General features: G+C 46.3%; 1 protein-coding gene across 1 annotated transcript in view; it reads right to left on the bottom strand.

The window, feature by feature from the left end:
- Nucleotides 1–5,060, bottom strand: part of CARD8 (caspase recruitment domain family member 8) — a gene marked incomplete at its 5' end in the record, with an annotated part of 22,634 nt that extends 17,574 nt beyond the window's left edge. The window contains 4 exons of the mRNA XM_007943025.2: nt 637–762; nt 1,213–1,472; nt 1,616–1,842; nt 4,975–5,060. Coding sequence (XP_007941216.2) covers nt 637–762; nt 1,213–1,472; nt 1,616–1,842; nt 4,975–5,060 — 699 coding nt within the window. The remainder of the gene's footprint in view (nt 1–636; nt 763–1,212; nt 1,473–1,615; nt 1,843–4,974) is intronic.
- Nucleotides 5,061–18,158: the final 13,098 nt, after the last annotated feature.

Raw genomic sequence — 18,158 nt, 5'->3', positions numbered from 1 at the left:
AAAAAAAAAAAAAAAGGAAAGAAAAGGTCTCCGTGAGCTGGAGATGACTTCATAGCAGCTGTCTGTCTGTCTGTCTATCTGGCGACTGTCTACCTGTCTGTCTGTCTCTCTCTGTCTACCTCAATGAAGGACACCAGTGGAGCACTGAAATGAGCTTCAGGAGTTTCACTGCATTGCATGTTATGCTCCATTAAAATAATAAGTAAGAAAATTGTAATCATATGGAACACATATAAAAGCCGCAAATGAAAAAAAGTCCATAGAACTGAATACACAGTGTAAAACCAGCTCCTCTTTCCATGACTTTCACACGGACACATTCAGTGCTTTCCTTGGACAATGGGTCAGGCCTGAAAGCAAGGTGCCAGGCAAATTGAACTGTCAGTTATAAAGAAGAAACAGTTTATCATTTTAACCACAAAATAAATACATCAAAGGCCAAGAAGTTAACTCTATGTTAGGGTCTTGGAAACACATAGTATGATTAATAGTATTTTGTCTCTATTTTCAATGGTTAAAATGGGTATATTAGACATTAATAAGGGCAAAGTGTTGCATTTTGCCAAGATCCTGTTGTATGTTTCAAAAGTACAAGGTATAGTGAAACCTACTGAATTAAATTCAGATTCCACTGACCTGGTTAACTATTTCCAGGTGTGCAGAACCAGACAGGATGTAACGGGAACCAAAGTTCAGAGGCTCCAGTGGGGGTGAGGTTTGCAGACGCACACCATGGAACCTAGCTTCTTCTTCATCTATTGCCTGTGATGAAAAAAAAAAAAAAAAAAAAATGGAAAGGGAAAGGAAATAAATAAGCAAAAAGAGTGGCACAAATAATTACATTTTTAAAAAGTGGAATGTATGGTATGATTCAGTGTGTGTTTAATTCAGCTATGACCAATTTTAAACATGGTGATGAGGTCTGTGGACTGTCCTTCCTCTGAAAAACCCCAATGTATCCTCTTTTTCTCCTTTCTTTGAGAGTCAGAAAAGGGAAGCTCATTTTTCAGTACAACTGAATTCCTGTCTCCGGCTGTTGCCCTGGGTGCCATGATAAACACGCGTTAAAGTGACAGCATGGTGGGTGATTCATGCTTTGCTCGATTAAAACTGTTCCTGTCCTTTCTGTTTGACAAGGGGCTGGAAAGACCAAGGTGATCACTGGGAATATAATTCTCACCTTCTTGTAACCCAAAAGGCCACCAGCCTTACCTTGGTTAGTAAGGAGTCACTGGGTATAAGGTACACGTGGAATTTAATGTCTTCAGGATGAAGGTGATAATACAACAGTGTGGTGGAGGTGATGGGGACTGAGAGATGGGTCCCGCTGAAGAGCCTCAGTAGCATTCCCCTCAGAGTGAAAGTGGGGTTTTCGAGGACAGCATAAAAAGGCTCCACCTGGGCTGGCTGCTCCAGGACCATCCCTTCATCCGTAAAATGGGCAACTTGGAACCAGGAGATGTCAACCTCATCTTCTGCAGAGTAACCACAATGACAATGGAATGGGTGACTTGGAACCAGGAGATATCAACCTCACCTTCTTCAGGGGAACTGCCCGACAATGGAACAAAACGTTGCCCCAAAATTCCCACCACCTCCTCCCTCCCCTCGTTACCTAATTGGAGGGAGATGAAGTGGGGGAGATGCATTTTGGATATGGCCCCCTCAGGGTCGACTATGATGTCAAACAAGGGACCTGCCGTCAACCAGCTCTCATCCTGCTGCTGGGCCAGGTGCTTCCTCCAAGACGCATATGCAATCTTCACAGTCACCGCCGTCCTGACACCAAAGGCCACGCCCGTGGCTGGCCACAGATACCAGCCGGCCGTGGGGAAGTGGACACTGCAAGACCCAGAAGACCCCACCACGATGGGAGGGCCACCGAGACCCCGCCACGATGGGAGGGCCACCGAGACTCTAACTTCAATCACACCGTAGGGAGCAACGCAGTATTTGGAATTCAGTACGGGTTCAAGACTCATTCACAACTTTACTAAATGAGAAGACTCTGGGAATTCCATTCAGCTCCGTGAGCCCCAATTTCTCTGTACTCTATCGTGGGACAAAGACCTTGGTTTGACCCTTCGACTCTGGCTTCTGAAAATAACCTGGGCCATCAGATGCTCTAATTTTACAAAATAGTCAGGTGAGTAGGGGATACAGAGGCCTCCCACCCGGCAATGTAACTTACATCAGGAAGGGAGAGGGGCCTAATGCGGTCATGCATATTCTTTGCTTAGATTTACCTGGTGGTGTGGTGCCTAAGACCTTTGACTGCTACCCAGAAGGCTGCCAGTTCAAACCCACTAGCCACTCCTCAGAAGGAAGACTAGGCAATCTACTTCCATAGAGATACCACCTCGGAAACCCAAGGAGGGGTCGCTATGAGGCAGATCCAAGTCAGTGGCAGTGAGTTTGGTGTTTGGGTTTTTTATGCACTAAGACCAAGTCACACAGGTTCACTGAGGTCTCAGTGACTCAGGGACCTGGGACTTAGAGGTACGTCTCTGAGGCCATCCATGCACAGGAGGGGGAGCTGGCAAGGCCCTGAGGACAATGAAGGCCCCACACCAAGGATGCTCCCAGACCTTGCCTGATGTCTTTCTATGCTTGTATCCTCATAATATATGGGTAAGTAGAGGTAACGGTCTCTGTGAATTTTGTGAGCTATTCTAGAGAATTAAGGAGCCCTGGTGGCACAGTGGTTAAGCACTCGACCGGTAATTGAAAAGTCAACACAGCTCCTTGGAAGAAAGATGAGGCTATCTGCTTCCGTAAAGATGACAGCTTTGGAAACTCTATGGGGAAGTTCTCCTCTGTCCTCTAGGGGCGCTGTCAGAATCGACTCCACGGCAGTGGGTGTGGTTTGGGCTTTGCTTCTGTGAAGATTGACAGCCTTGGAGACCCTGTGGGGCAGTTCCACTCTGTCCTCTAGGGGCACTGTGAGTCAGAATCAACACGATGACAACAGGTTTGTTTTGTCTAGAGAATGAATGAATGCACAGAGGCAACGAGCCTGCAGGGGTTGCCAGGACAGAGGTGGCCTGTGTGCACCCAGCTCTGGGTGGCTGGGTGATAGAGAAAGGTCGCTGCTGAAGAAGGATAGAGTCCTTCCAGCTTGTGACCTAGTCCCAGGGGACAAGACAGAGACAGACAGACAGACAGACAGACAGACACTGACTGGCTCGTCTGAACTACAGGGAGCTGTGCAGACTCCTAAGCCTACAGCTGCTTCCCGAAGACCCAGCCGCAGGTGACCAGGGATGTTGACCCAGTTCAGGACAGACAGCTTCCCTCAGGAGGGAAGGACACAGGTAACTATGAGGTCCGACCTAACGCTGGGGGGTCATGGCCAGAGCGAGAGGAACTGCCATGGCAATGGCTATTGACAAGCAGTGAAAATGTGGGACGTTGAGGCCAGAATTCATTTTGGCAGAGAACTGGACTCATGCTGCTCCTTACTCTGCAGTGAATGACAAAGGTGGGGTCTAAACTCAGAGAGGCATCTGTGCAGGAGATCCTGGATAGAGAGGGAGAACGATGCACAACAAAATCAAAATCATAAAAAAAAAAAAAAGACCAGGTTTGCTGGTCCGATAGAGCCTGGTGGAACCCCTGAGACTATGGCCCCTACCTGCCCTTCAGGTCTGGAATTGAACCCACTCCTGTGGCTTCCAGCCAAACAAAAGACAGGCATATGAGCTGAACGTCTACATCAGATAGATACCCTCCTTGGAGAGCTCAATCATGGGAGAAAGAAGGGCTGTGTGTGCACAGGGAGACAGCTCAGAGGGCAGGAGTGCATGGAGGGTGGACACAGGGAAGAGGTAACTATGGGGAGGAAGCGGGAGGGCAGCTGTTGCATTGTGGGGGATTGCAGTCAACGTCATGAGACAAAGTGTATGAGCTGCTGTATGGAAGAGGAATTTGCTCTGTCAACTTTCACCCAAATCACAATAAAATTTTTTTTTTTTTTTTAAAAAAAAGGTGAGGGTCTCGGTTCCCTAGAGCTGCTGTAACAGGAACACCACAAGTGGGCGCCTTCAACAAACAGAAATGCACTTCCTCACAGCGAGGCGGCTGCAAGTCCGAATTCAGGGTGCCGGCCCTAGGGAAGGCTTTCCCTCCCTGTCTGCTCTGGAAGAATGTCCTGGTCTCAGCTGAACTTCTGCTCCTTGGCGATCTCCCTAAGACTTGGCATCTCTCCCCCCACCTCCGCTCACCTGCTTAATCTCCTTTTCCATCTCAAACCCCTACACTAATCCTGCCTCACTGGCATACTAAGAAAACCTATTCCCAGTGGGATTATAACCACAAGTACAGGGGATGGGATTTACCACTTATATTTTGGGGGGGAAGGGGCACAATTCAATCCTTAAGAGTAGGGTTTTCCCACCTTTCTACCCCTTTTATGGTACAGTTGGTAGCAACAGCCCTGCCATCCTCACATCTGCATATGTTGAAATTTAAATACTAACTCAACAGTGCAGGAAATAAACAGGTAAGTTCGGGTATCTTGTTCGCTGGTCTAATTGAGCCTGGTGGAACCACTGAGACTATGGCCCCTAGCTGCCCTTCAGGTCTGGAATTGAAGCCACAACTATGGATTCCAGCCAAACAAAAGGCAGGCATGTGAGGTGAACATTTATACTAGGTAGATACACTCCTTGGAGAGAATAATCATAGGAGAATAGAAGGCCTGTGTATCCACAGGGACACATATCAGGGGGCAGGAGTGCATGGAAGGAAGGACACAGGGAAGAGGTAACTATGGGGAGGAAGTGAGAGGGGAGCTGTTGCACTGTCGTAAATTGCAGTCAATGTCATGAGACAAAGTGTATGTGAGCTGCTGTATGGAAAATGAATTTGCTCTGTAAACTTTCACCCAAATCACAATTTAAAAAAAAAGTTCAGATCTCTTAAATAATGAATCATTAGAGCTGTAGTCATACAGTCATCATATTCTGTTCCTACCTGTATGTGTTTAGGTTTCCATCAATCAAGTCAATAGCCACATTTCCATCAGGTCCCCAAAACTGATAACTTGATGAATCTGTTTTAATATCACAAGAGAGATTAGGAAAACATTAGCTGGGAGCTCTGGTAGCATAGTGGCTAAGGCACTTGACTGCTAACCAGAAGGCTGGCGGTTCAAACCCACCAGCCACTCCTCGGAAGGAAGGTTGGGCAATCCTACTTCCGTAGTGATACTGCCTCGGAAACCCAAGGAGGGGTCGCTATGAGTCGGGGCTGACTCGACGGCAAATAACAACAACAACAACTGCTCAACAAACATCTCCTGAAAATAAAAACAAACCATACTGGGCGTAGGTGGATGCAGGGCAGGATCTGAAGGAGTCCTGGATGCTGAATTACACACACGCTATTGGGAACAGACAGATGTTGGAGACGAAACTATGTGACTAGAACATAGGGTGGTGGGTTTTGAATCTGGAAAAAGGAAAGGCACAAGATGGTACCCACCAAGTTTCAGGTGGTGTTCTGGGAAGCCAGGTTTAACAGCTTTGGTGCTGAGAACCATGTCCCTAGGGCTGGAAGCAATGCAGCTAATTTCTACACTGTCACAAATAGCAGATATTATCTTCTAATGGTGAGGAATTGGGCCAAAAAAAGGGAACAAGCACAGAAGGTGAAGAGGGAGAAGAACACAGGTTCCTCCTAGGAGCCCTGGCACCCTCCCACATGACCCCAGACCCTGCCTGGTTCTCCTGAGCACTGCCACAACCCAGCAGGCAGCGACTATCAGCAACTCTTGGGACCCTGCACGTCTGCTCTGCTGGGTTCCAGCCCCACTGCTCAGCTCTGGGATGATGACTGTTCACTCACAGCAAATATTTATACACTGTATGAGAAAAGTCTCTGATATACTGTCCTTTGACGAAATTAGTTTACAAAGAATGACACATGAAGGGATCTCACTGTCAAGTGTTTGAGGAGAACAAGGAGACAGGTATAGTGAAAAGCCTCAGTTGTGTAAGAAGTTACCCAACCTCTCTAAGCTTGTGTCCTCCAGTGTAAGACAGTGAGAATACTCTCTGAACCTTACAGAGTTGCTGTCATCCCCTCTAGGCACCTACAGCCTGGTACCTAGAGAACTATGTCCACTCAGTGTCAGCGACTCATGTTAATACAAATGAATCTACCCCACAGCCACATGGCACAGAAGCCAAGCCTGGCCTCGAGGGACAGCTAACACCATGACCTTGCTCTGGAATCTCACTTGCCCTTCAAACTCCTCCACACCACGTGGGACAGTCCTCCAACCACAGCGTGCAGACGTGGATGTGCAATCAGAGGACCTGGGACGTTGAGCGAGGCTGATCAGCCCAGGCCCACCCCAGGACTAAGGTTCAAAAGGTCTCAGCCTCTAACGACCCACGACTTCACTATGTTGTGAAGACTGAGATGGATTAGGACAAAACAAACAAACAAAACCAACAAAAGTAAGGTTCCTTCCGATGAAAGCAAACATGCTCATGCTACCAGCTGGATGAAGGTCAGTGCCTTCTCACCTTCAAGTTTACTTTACTCATCTCTAAATTAAAATCTATAGAATCCATCCTTTGTGTTTCCATGGATGATAAAAAGAGAATGTTTATAATGTATCTCGGTGTTGGGATGACAGACTCATGTGAGAAATAAAGTCTAAGGTTGGAAGCGTGTTGTACTCCCGTTCAGGCTGCACGTGCACTGTGGGGAAGACCCGCGGCTGTCAAGGTGACTAGGACTCCGTGTGGTGTCAGAGGACCGTGCTCCACGGGGTTGTTGTTGTTGTGTTGTTAGGTGCCGTCGAGTCGGACCCAACTCATAGCGACCCTCCTTGGGTTTCCGAGGCAGTATCACCACGGAAGTAGACTGCCCCATCTTCCTTCCGAGGAGTGGCTGGTGGGTTTGAACTGCCAGCCTTCTGGTTAGCATTTAAGTGCCTTAGGCACTACGCTAGTGGGCGACTTTTGGGAAGTAGATCGCCAGGCCACTCGCGAGAGGTTTCTAGCAGCTGAGCAGGTGGACTGTTCCAGCACCCCAGGACTCCCATTGAACCTTCACAAAACCCACTGTGAGGCCATGAAAGGCCTCAAACTTCCTTCTCCAAGTAGAACCCCCGCAAGTTTCCGTAAACGTTCTCTGTATTGGTAAATTACCTGTTAATTGTCTCTGGTGCTTCAGGAGAGACTGCTGCTGGTTTGTTGGCTTCTTGACGTCTGAGGGCCTTGAGTTTCAAATATACAAAAAAAAACTAAGAATCAGTTCATGAATACGAAGGGGAGGCGATCAAACTCTACACCTATACCTTTCGATGTGGTAGCCACAAGCCACCTGCGGCTATTGAAATTGAAATTAAATTAAATTGAAAATTCAGTTAATCAGTGGAACTAGCCACATTTCAAGTGCTCAGTAACCACATGTAGATAATGGCCACCATACTGGGTGACCCAGAGGAGAACATTCCCATCACCAAAGAAAGTTCTATTGGGCAGAGCTGATCTAGGTAATCAAAGAAGAGATGGCTTGAATAAAGAAACAAGTGCTAACCAAATACATGGAATGTGTCTAGACTATTCTTGCTTTTTTTCTTTCTATTACAACAGTGCCCCAAGTGGCCATCCCCAGTTTCTTTTACTTAAATTGTTCCGACTGGTGCCATATGACCACTGGGATCCAAAGACCAACTCAGTAACTGACCCTGGTTCCCAACCTTAACTGTATACCTGGGGAGTTTTAACCCACCTCCTCACCATATCCAAGTCACAGTTCAGATCCATTAAATCAGAAAGCTGGAGGTGGGACCTAGGCAACAGTAGTTTTAAACCCTCCCACTTTCTAATGTTGAGCCAAGGTTGAAAACCATGATCCATAGGGACAGCCATGATTCATTAAGAGCCTGGTGAGAGGCGTATTTCCTAACAGACATGGTGCCTTCAGGATGAAGACCATCCACTCAACCCAGTTCTCTACCTTGGGGTATTGCAATGTGGAATAAATCAAGACCTAGGAGATCAGAAGGCACAAGTCCCCATCACTAAGAGAGGATGTGATTAAATGGGAAAGAGAAACAACTACTGCTGTGGGGAAGACAGGAGCTGCTGTGGATTCATGAAACGTGGTCCAGTTTTCTGCTGACATTTTCTTAGGTTCCCTCAATTTCTTGATGTATCCAAGGAATCTTTGATATAGACGATACATGTATTCATCCCAACATGAAAGGGGTTACAGAATAGGGCAAATGGGGGAGAGGGTTAGAAGAAAGGCCTGCAGCTCTTGTCTCAGAAGCATTTTGTGGGCAGGCTATAAAGTTAGTGATCCTTGGCTGTCTTCCTCAGACTTGGGGCTATGGCTAAGCCTACTAATTGACCTATGGATTATGTCACCCCCACACAGAATACTGAAAACAATGGTCCATTTTATACACTCTCTCAATGGAGCATGGTCACTTTGAATGCTGACGGCTGGTTGAGGGTAAGTTTGGGATTTAGGAGGTTGGCAGGAACCCCGTGGTGAGCTGGAGCCAGCTCACAGCAGATGGTGAAAGCAATTGTTCAATATTCCAGAATTTTTCAAGCACATTGTTAAATACAACCATTATTTAAAACTAAATTATTTATAGGTAGATACGCTCCTTGCAGAGATCATGGGAGACTAGAAGGGCTGTGTATGCACAGGGAAACAGCTCAGGGGGCAGGAGTGCATGGAGGGAAGGACACAGGGAAGAGGTAACTACGGGGAGGAAGTGGGAGGGGAGCTGTTGCATTATGGGAAAGTGTATGTGAGCTGCTGTATGGAAAGTGAATTTACAGCTTGTAAGCTGCCATCTAGATGCAACGATGGGTCTCTCCTCATCCAGAGCAAAGAAGAATGAAGAAAACAAAAAATTCATGGAAACAATTAGTCCTAACAACTGGTATACCATCCTATCTGCAGCCTATACAACTGAGACCGGAAGAACTAGATGGTGCCCGGCTACCACTGTCAACCACTTGGAAGAGGATCTACGTAGGAGATCCTGGATAGAGAGGGAGAACAATGTGGAACAAAACTCAAAATCATTTGGAAAAAAAAAAAAAAGGTGGGGGGCCAGGTTTGCTGGTCCGATAGAGCCTGGTGGAACCACTAAGACTATGGCCACTAGCTGCCCTTCAGGTCTGGAATTGAACCCACACCTGTGGCTTCCAGCCAAACAATAGACAGGCATATGAGTTGAACATTTACCTCAGGTAGATACACTCCTTGGAGAGAACAAGCTCAGGAGAAAGAAGGGCTGCTTATGCACACGGAGACAGCTCAGGGGGCAGGAGGGCATGGAGGGATGGACACAGGGAAGACGTAACTATCGGGAGGAAGTAGGAGGGGAGAAGTTGCATTGTGGTAAATTGTGGTCAATGTCATGAGACAAAGTGTATGTGAACTGCTATATGGAAAGTGTATTTGCTCTGTAAATTTTCACCCAAATCACAATTTAAAAAAAAAAGTGAATTTGCTCTGTAAACTTTCACCTAAATCACAATAAAATTTTTTTAAAAATTAAATTATTTAAACTTACATCGAAATTATATTTTGTATTAAAAGCAAAGGTAATACACACTCAAAACTTACTGCCTTCTAATTAATTGCTCTACTGCATTTACTGTAGTCCGTCTCTTTTACTATAGTCTATGCTCAGGGGTGGCCGTGGGCTTGAACTGGCTGGTGGCAATGAGCTCTATGCTCTTGGTGTTTATTGTCCATATTGAGTGAAACCTGCAAGAGCCCCAACTCCATGAGACTGCCTTCATTTTCCCCATCTGACAAGTTTTCTGCCTTCGACAGGGTGCAGTCTTAACCACTTCCCTATCGCTCACTGTTAGTGGAAAATATTTGCGTCTTCCTTTTGTGACAGGTTTCTGCCTTACACAGGGTCCAGCTTTCATGGGTTTTACTGTAAGGATTGTGTCTGTGTGCTGAAGACAGTCTAGAACACAGGGCTCCTGCACATTTCCTCTCAACTCCATGTTCACAGTCATCATGTTATAGTTTGAAGTCTATCCCAGTGGGAATACTTATCACATGGAAATTGGCCAATGCTACAAATCAAGGCTTCTCCCTTCCCCTGGTTAGACCCTCAGCAGAAAGCCACTTAGGAGTCCCAGTCCAGTCCTCAGCCTGATCACTGAGCAGTTTCCAAGAACATTTCATTGGTTGTCGGGCTTCAGCTCAACCAATAATGCCTGGTCTCTGATTGCCATCAGTTACTGCCTTTTGGTATATGGCTTCCCCAGACACCTCCCTGCTAGAAGAGGTGGCTGGCCTTATTCAGAAGTTTCTGAATCCACAGGTAATACTGTATAAGCTCATTCCTTCTCCGCGATCTGTGTGATCCAAATAGTCTCCCGCTTCCCATGTCCTTCTGTGCAACCGCGAAGCAGCATCCAGTACTGTCAGCTGCCCCCCAGCAACGTTCTTCTTACCTGAAATATGCATCCACATAGGGTTGAAACCATGAAGGTGCTATTGTCGCCAAAGCAGAATATATCAAGGTATATTCCGTCCTCTCCGTCTCATCAAACGTCCTGAGAAGAACATGACGGGAGTTGTGCTATGAATATACGGGAGGGGTCTGGTGGTGAGAGAGGTGTGATCAGCAGTCACTTAACCATGGCAGATGCTGCCCAGCAGTGTCACTCATGATGTCACCTATCCATGCACCGCCTTCCATACATATCAATGACATAAAAACACCTGCAGCAATCAAAACACAGCACATGCTTGTTGCACAGACAGACAAAAGCACATGATTCGAAGCATCACTGGAATTGGGTATAACAACAGCTCTGACCGGACCCTGTTACAAGGTTCAAAAAGTCCATTAGCATAGAGTTTTAGCCTTGTCGGTGTATTGATACATGTGAGCTGAGCTTATGAAAAATGCTTTTGTTCAATCAAGCATAGGAGATCAAGAGGAGAGCGCTTGCCCAGGGATAGAGCTAGAAAGTGAGGGGGATGGGAAGGGGTGGTTGCAGGGAGGAAGTGGGAAGAGTGCTATTGTATTGTGGAGACTGCAGTAAATGTCACAAAACAGAATGTGTATGGGTTGTTGAATGGAAAACCAATTTGCTCTGTAAACTTTCACCCAAATCACAGTAAAAATAAAAGAAAATGTTTTGGGGATATTTTTATTAAAAAATAATAAATTTCTGCTGCCCAAAAATCTTACAGGCAGTATTTGACCATGAGACCAGAAGAAGGTGCCTGGTACCACTGTCAACCACTTGGAGCGGGATCGGTGCAGGAGATCCTAGATAGAGTGGGAGAACAATGTGGAGCAAAACTCAAAATCATAAAAAAAAAAGAAAAGGTTTGCTGGTCTGATAGAGCCTGGTGAGACTCCTGAGACTATGGCCCTTAGGTGCCCTTCAGGTCTGGAACTGAACTCACTCCCATGGCTTCCAGCCAGACAAGAGACATGCTTACAGGATGAACATTTATATCAGGTAGATACACTCCTTGGAGTGATCAACCATGGGAGAACAGAAGGGCAGTGTTTGCATAGAGAGAAAGTTCAAGGGACAGGAGTGCATGGGAGGGAAGGGCACAGGGAAGAGGTAACTATGGGGAGGAAGTGGGAAGAGAGCTGGTACATTGTGGGGAACTGCAATGTCATGAGACACAATGTGTATGAAGTGTTGTATGGAAAACGAATTTGCTCTGTCAAGTTTCACCCAAATCACAATAAAAATTAAAAAAAGAAGAAAAAGTCTTACAGGCACTCATGCTGGTACAGTCACACCTCCGATACCCCAGTAAAGCCACTGTTTATCAGCCATGTTGTTGCTGATGTGAGCTGATGTGTGGGTTCTGACTCATTGTGACTGCCACCTAGTCAATTCCAACCCACAGTGACCCCCATTGGGTTTCTGAGGCAGTAAATTTACAGAAGCAGATTACCCAATCTTCCTTCCGTGGAGTGGCTGGTGGGTTTGAACCACCAACCTTCTGGTTAGCAGTCTAAAGCCTTAGGCACTATGCCACGGTGCCCAAGAGAAGGGGGGCCCTAACCTAAGTGATTGAAACCCAGGATTTCAGTAAGATCATGTATGTGTTACGTGAACCCATACAACCGTGGTCTTTCTCTACTGCTTTCTGCTTCTGCCAGGTGAGGGCTCCAGGCCGAGCATGAGAACGGCCTGAGGAAAGAGATGCGGGATCTTTTACTTCTTTTTCTTCTTCCACAGGGATCACTTGTTTGAGGCTCCTGCTTCAGACATGCAGCTCTATGAAGGAGAGGAGCAGGGCACAAAATCTTCACCTCCCCTCAAACAGTCTAGTTGCCCTTACCTAGGATTGGCATCATCCTGGGATTTAGTCTGGTGAGCAGGATGGGCACTTGACGCTCTCCTTTTAAATTTCTGAGGTAGCTCTAAGTCTTCCATTGTGTCTGTACCGGACCTCCATTCAAACAACCTGGAAAAAATACAAACGGAGTTGTAATGTGAACAGGTCGGGGGAACTTGGTGGTGGGGACAGTCTCTTCACTGTGATGTAGTAGAAGTGGCCCAGGTCAGGTGTTCCATCTTGAGAAATGCCTTCTCTGACACTGCCCTATGACAAGAGCCCATCTTACCCCCTATTTCATGGAATTAGCTACGCCTCTGCCTGTCTCTGCTCTGCACACAGTTATCTCAGGAGGCAGGCCTCATTCCTCTCAAGCCCTGAGGCTCGTTATAGAGCTCCTTGGTAGTGCAAATGGTGAAGTGTGCAAGTGCTAAATGAGAGGTTGGTGGTTCAAATCCATCTGGCGGTGTCTGTCAATCTACTTCTGCAAGATCACAGCCATGGAAAACCTCATGGAGCACAGTTCTACTCTGACACACATGGGGGGCGCCAAGACTCAGAAAAGCGACTCCACGGCAACTGGTTTTGGTTTTAATGTCTGTTTGTCGTTGTTAGCTGCCATCAAGCTGTGCTGACTCATGGTGATCTTACATATGACAGCTCAGTCATCTTCACCATCTTTGGTCCGTGGGAGGCCACTGTTGCAGCCATCATGTCACCCCATCTCATGGAGGGTCTCCTCTGTGTCTGCCACCCCTCTGCTTTCCCTGACATGATGTCTGTTACACTGTGGTACTCGTTAACACTTCTACTAGGCTTGTTGAATGATACTGCATTCTTGAAAACTGTGAAAACAAAACAAAACAAACCCACTGCTGTCAAGTCGATTCCGACTCACAGCGCCCCTAGAGGACAGAGTAGAACGGCCCCTTAGGCTGTAAATCTCTAGGAAGCCGACTGCCACATCTTTCTCCTGCAGAGCAGCTAGTGGGTTCAAACCACCAACCTTTTACCTCCTGTATCTTCAACTGGTTCAAAAGAGGGTAGAGTATCAGTCTGTTTAAGTCACATTGAACTAAATTTCTTAAAAAGCAAGATCTCTGTGTTCAGTATGATTTCCTCATGGATTATGATGACCACGTGAGCCCCGGGGTGGTGCAAACAGTTAAAGCGCTCAACTCCAAGTGGTTCACAACCACTCCCGGGCCCGGTGATCTGCTTCTGAAAGGTGACAGCTCTGAAAACCCCATGGGGCAGTTCCAGTCTGAACACACAGGGTCATGAGTCAAAATGGGCCCGACAGCAGCTAACAGCATCAACTATCCTTCTCCCCTGGGTGGTGCAACCCAAAGGCTGGTGGTTTGAATCCACCCCGAGGCACTCCGGAATCTACCTCCTGGAAGATCACAGCTCTGAAAACCCTATGGGGCAGTTCTACTGTGACACACGCGGGGTTGCCATTAGTCGGAACCCACTCAGAGGGAACTAATAAAACAATGTGGAGACTGAAGGACCCTGAAGCCAGTGCCTGCACGGCCCTCTCTTAGCAGTTACGTTCCAGACAACGTGGCTGCCTAACCTCTCTATTAGTTTCTTTTTTTTTTTCACTTTGTAAGACAAAGATTTCACACCCTCATTACAAAATGCTTGTGATGATTAACAACAGAAGCATAAAATGACTTAGGATATTGTTAGGAACGTGCTGGCTCCCCAAACAAAATAACTTACCCCCAAAATAACTACTTACCTCTATAGTCCCCAGTTTGAGGGCTTCTATGCATGCAGAGTATTTGAATTGGATACCCAGAAATCACTGGTCATGTTCATTGACTTTGGATTCCAAGTCCATGCATAACGGCAGATTAACTGATCACAAATGAGACCTCAGGAAAGCATGGGTCTGCTCAGATCTGAGATCCATGCCGTGGGACTGTCAAGGGCATGGCCGAGGCTGGGGAAGCCCTGCTCCAGGGAGACAGCTGGAGGAGCAGCCCTAGGATCACGTTTGCTCTGATATGACGTCATCATGGTCAGAGTCAAGGTTTTGAAACCAGAGACAGAGAGGACTGGGCCCCCACGGGGGGTTTCCATTGGTGTTCAAACCCAGCCAGAGGCAGCTTGGAAGACACACCCGGTGACCTGCTTCCAAAAGGTCACAACAGCCTTGAAACCCAATGGAGCACGACTGCATTTGGGTTCACGGGGCAGCTCCACAGGCCTGCGGAGCAAGTGAATGAACGAAAATGCAAGCCGCTCCACAACTAGATGGTGCCCCGCGACCACTATCAACCAGACGGACCCTGACAGAACGGGAAAGCAATGTGGAACACAGCCTCAAATTCCTCAAAGCAACAAACAAGTAAAAACCAGACTGACTGGATGGGTTGAGACTGCAAAACTCCCCAAGACTACAGACCTGAGATATTCTTCAAACTTTGAACCCTGAGGTCACCTTGTAGCTAGATTGGTTCACAAAATAATGAATATCACCCATAAGTACTGTGCTCCTTGGAAAAATCACCTTTGTGAGACCAAACAGCCTTCAATTTAAACCATGATGAGAATGTAAGGAAAAAGGAAACTACATGAAAGGAAACTGCTATGCAAACCTTCACTGAAAACACAATCTTTTACACACACACACACACACACACACGGAGCTCTGGTGGCATGTGCCTAAGGCACTTGACTGTTAACCAGAAGGCTGGCAGTTCAAACCCACCAGCCACTCCTCGGAAGGAAGGTTGGGCAATCTACTTCTGTAGTGATACTGCCTCGGAAACCCAAGGAGGGGTCGCTATGAGTCAGGTCTGACTCGACTGCACATAACAACAACAAATATATATATATATATACGTGTATATGTGTATATATATATATATACGTGTATATGTGTATATATATATATATACGTGTATATGTGTATATATATATATATATGTATATGTATATGTATATATGTATATGTATACGTGTGTGTGTGTATATATATATATATACACACACACATAAAAGCAGCACTTTTTTAACCTCAGAACACACCCACAGGATCCCATATCTCAAGGAACAACCAGACACACAGGAATCTAAGCCATCAAGGGTCCCCAGAGGGTATATACTCTCTCACCATCTTAGGAACCTTCCAATGGGCCTGGAAGGCTCAACCAAAGCCTTATTTTTCTCCATTAATAAATGTTGCCTTTCTCTCTCCACTGTGTCTCCAGGAACCCTGAAAAAATAAAAGAAGATTGTATTTATAGAAGTCAGAGGAACCTGCAAATAAACCTTGGCTTTTTTTTCAACCTTTACAAAATAGCCCCAATTGCTTATTGTCTGTTCAAAAGACATGCATCGGTTGAATTGTCCCAGCAGTGTTAGGCACTGGGATAAAGACCACAAAAAGGAAAGGAAAAATGTCTCTCTTTTTTTGTTTTTTTTGCCTAGAGTGGTAGGAGTATGCATTATTTAAATAATTTTATTTTTTGATTCAGTTCTCTATGCTCAAATGAAAAAAAAAATTAGAAATACGTAATAGTTTCTAGTCTGAGAGGCCACCACTCGTCTGAAGTCCTTCATACTATGGTGGCTTGCCTGTTGCTGAGAGGTTAGAGGCTGGAGGCTACACCACTGGTAGGTATCTCAAATACCAGCAGGGTCAGCAGTGGTAGAAAAGTTTTAACAGAGCTTCCAGATTCAGACGGATCAACAGGAAAGGCCTGGTGATCTACTTCTGAAAAACTGCCAATGAACACGCTGTGGATCGCAATAGGACGCTGTCTGACGCACGTGCTTTGAACACGTCATCAGGAGGGATCAATCACTGAAGGACATCAGTTTGGTGAAGGAGAGTAACGTTAACAGCCAAAATGATGAACTTGAAGATGCTGGCGATCCTGAGGATGACACGCAACCAGGCACAGTCTCCTTCTATTGGTCCAGGTCACCGTGAGTCAGTGTCGATTCGACAGCAGCTAACAACCACAACACAGTATGACTTCAGACTCTGTAGCACTTCTTTACAATTCTTTTGAGAAATATCTGACTAGATCAGTTCCCACAGTAAATTGACCTCTAAGGCAATCAGCAGTAGAGATTTAGGATTTAACATAGAGATTCTAGGTGGATCTTTCACATTCTGGTTTCAAGGCAGGAGTTCCAGTGGCACAGTGATTAAGGCATTCTGCTGCTAACCAAAACATCAGCAGTTTGAACCCACCAGCCACTCTGTGGGAAAGATGAGACAGTTGGTCTGTAAAGACTGACAGCTTTGGAGACCCTGTGGTGTAGTTCCACCCTGTCCTCTAGGGGCGCTGTGGGTCAGAATCGACTCCAGGCAGTGGGTTTGGTTTGGGCTTTGCTTCTGTGAAGATTGACAGCCCTGGAAACCCTGTAGTGCAGTTCCACTCTGTCCTCTAGGGGCGCTGTGAGTCAGAATCGACTCCACGGCAGTGGGTGTGGTTTGGGCTTTGCTTCTGTGAAGACTGACAGCCTTGGAAACCCTGTGGTGCAGTTCCACTCTGTCCTTTAGGGGCGCTGTGGGTCAGAATGGACTTGATGGCAGTGGGACTGGTTTGGTTGGTTTCTAGGGTAATACTCTCCCTAACTCATTTCAGTAGACAAAGTTGTTGTTATTTGCCATCTAGTAGATTCCAACTCTTAGCAACCCCGTGAACACAAAATACAATCGTGCTCAGTAGGTTTTCAAGGCTGTGACCTTTCAGAAGCAGGTCACCAGGCGTGTCTTCCAAAGTGCCTCTGGGTGGGTCTGAACTGCCAATCTTTCAGCTAGAAGTGAGCTCTACCAGTTTGTGCCACCCAGAGACTCCCAGACAACGCTAGAAAGGAGATATTTTCACAGCTACATAATGGTGGCATAGTGCCTAAGGCATGTGACTACTAACCAGAAGGCTGGAGATTCAAACCCACCAGCCACTCCTTGAAAGGCAGATTGGTCAATCCACTTCCATGAGATACCGCCTCGGAAACCCAAGGAGGGGTCGCTGTGATTCAGATCCGATGCCACAGCAGTGGCTTCGGTTTTTCTAGTTTTATATATAAAACATAATGACTGCTCAGCTTTTTCTAACAAGGCAAAAACAATTGCAAATCACTCCACGTTAACACTAAAAGTCCTGAATGACACTCACCTTCTCTCTGCAGTGGCTGTGCCCGTCGTTTACATTTTACTAACGTTATACAGTCATGTAATTTTGAGATCCTTCGTAATTTTTCATTTAGTAGAGAATTCAATTAATTATTCAAAGCGTACTTTCATTCCAATGTTTTAGATTTTTTTTAGAAAAATTTAAGGGCAATGAAACCAAACCCACTGCCGTGGAGTCAATTCCAACTCAGAGTAGAGCTGCCCCATAAGGTCTCCAACGTTGCAAATCTTTACGGAAGCACTTTATGGAACCACTGCTGGGTTCGAACCACTCACCTTTTGGTTAACAGCCAAATGCACTATCCACTGAACTACAAAGGCCAATAATAAGCTAAGCTTTGAGAACTGTAAAGCCTTAGCAAGGAGGTTTGGCGGCGCAGTGGTTAAAGCATTTGGCTGGTAACCAAAAAGTCAGCAGTTAGAATCCATTAGCTGCTCCTCAGGAGAAAGAGGCAGTCTGCTTCTGTAAACACTGACAGGGTTAACTGGAAGTAAGCCAGTAACTAACCAGTTGCCAGAGAGTCAATTCCAACTCATGGCAACATCATCAGTGTTCCTGGTGATGTAAATGGTCACCATGCTCTGCTGATAACCACAAGGCTGAAGGCTAAAGTCCAACCTCAGGGCACCTCAAAAGCCTGGCGACTTCCATACGAAAATCCACCAG

The sequence above is a fragment of the Orycteropus afer genome, unplaced genomic scaffold (assembly GCF_000298275.1).
Source record: "Orycteropus afer afer isolate SDZICR_OR568_19922 unplaced genomic scaffold, OryAfe1.0 scaffold00099, whole genome shotgun sequence".
In the NCBI taxonomy this organism is placed as follows: domain Eukaryota; kingdom Metazoa; phylum Chordata; class Mammalia; order Tubulidentata; family Orycteropodidae; genus Orycteropus; species Orycteropus afer.
The sequence above is the reverse complement of the archived record's forward strand: the minus strand, read 5'-3'. Positions and strand labels throughout refer to the sequence as shown.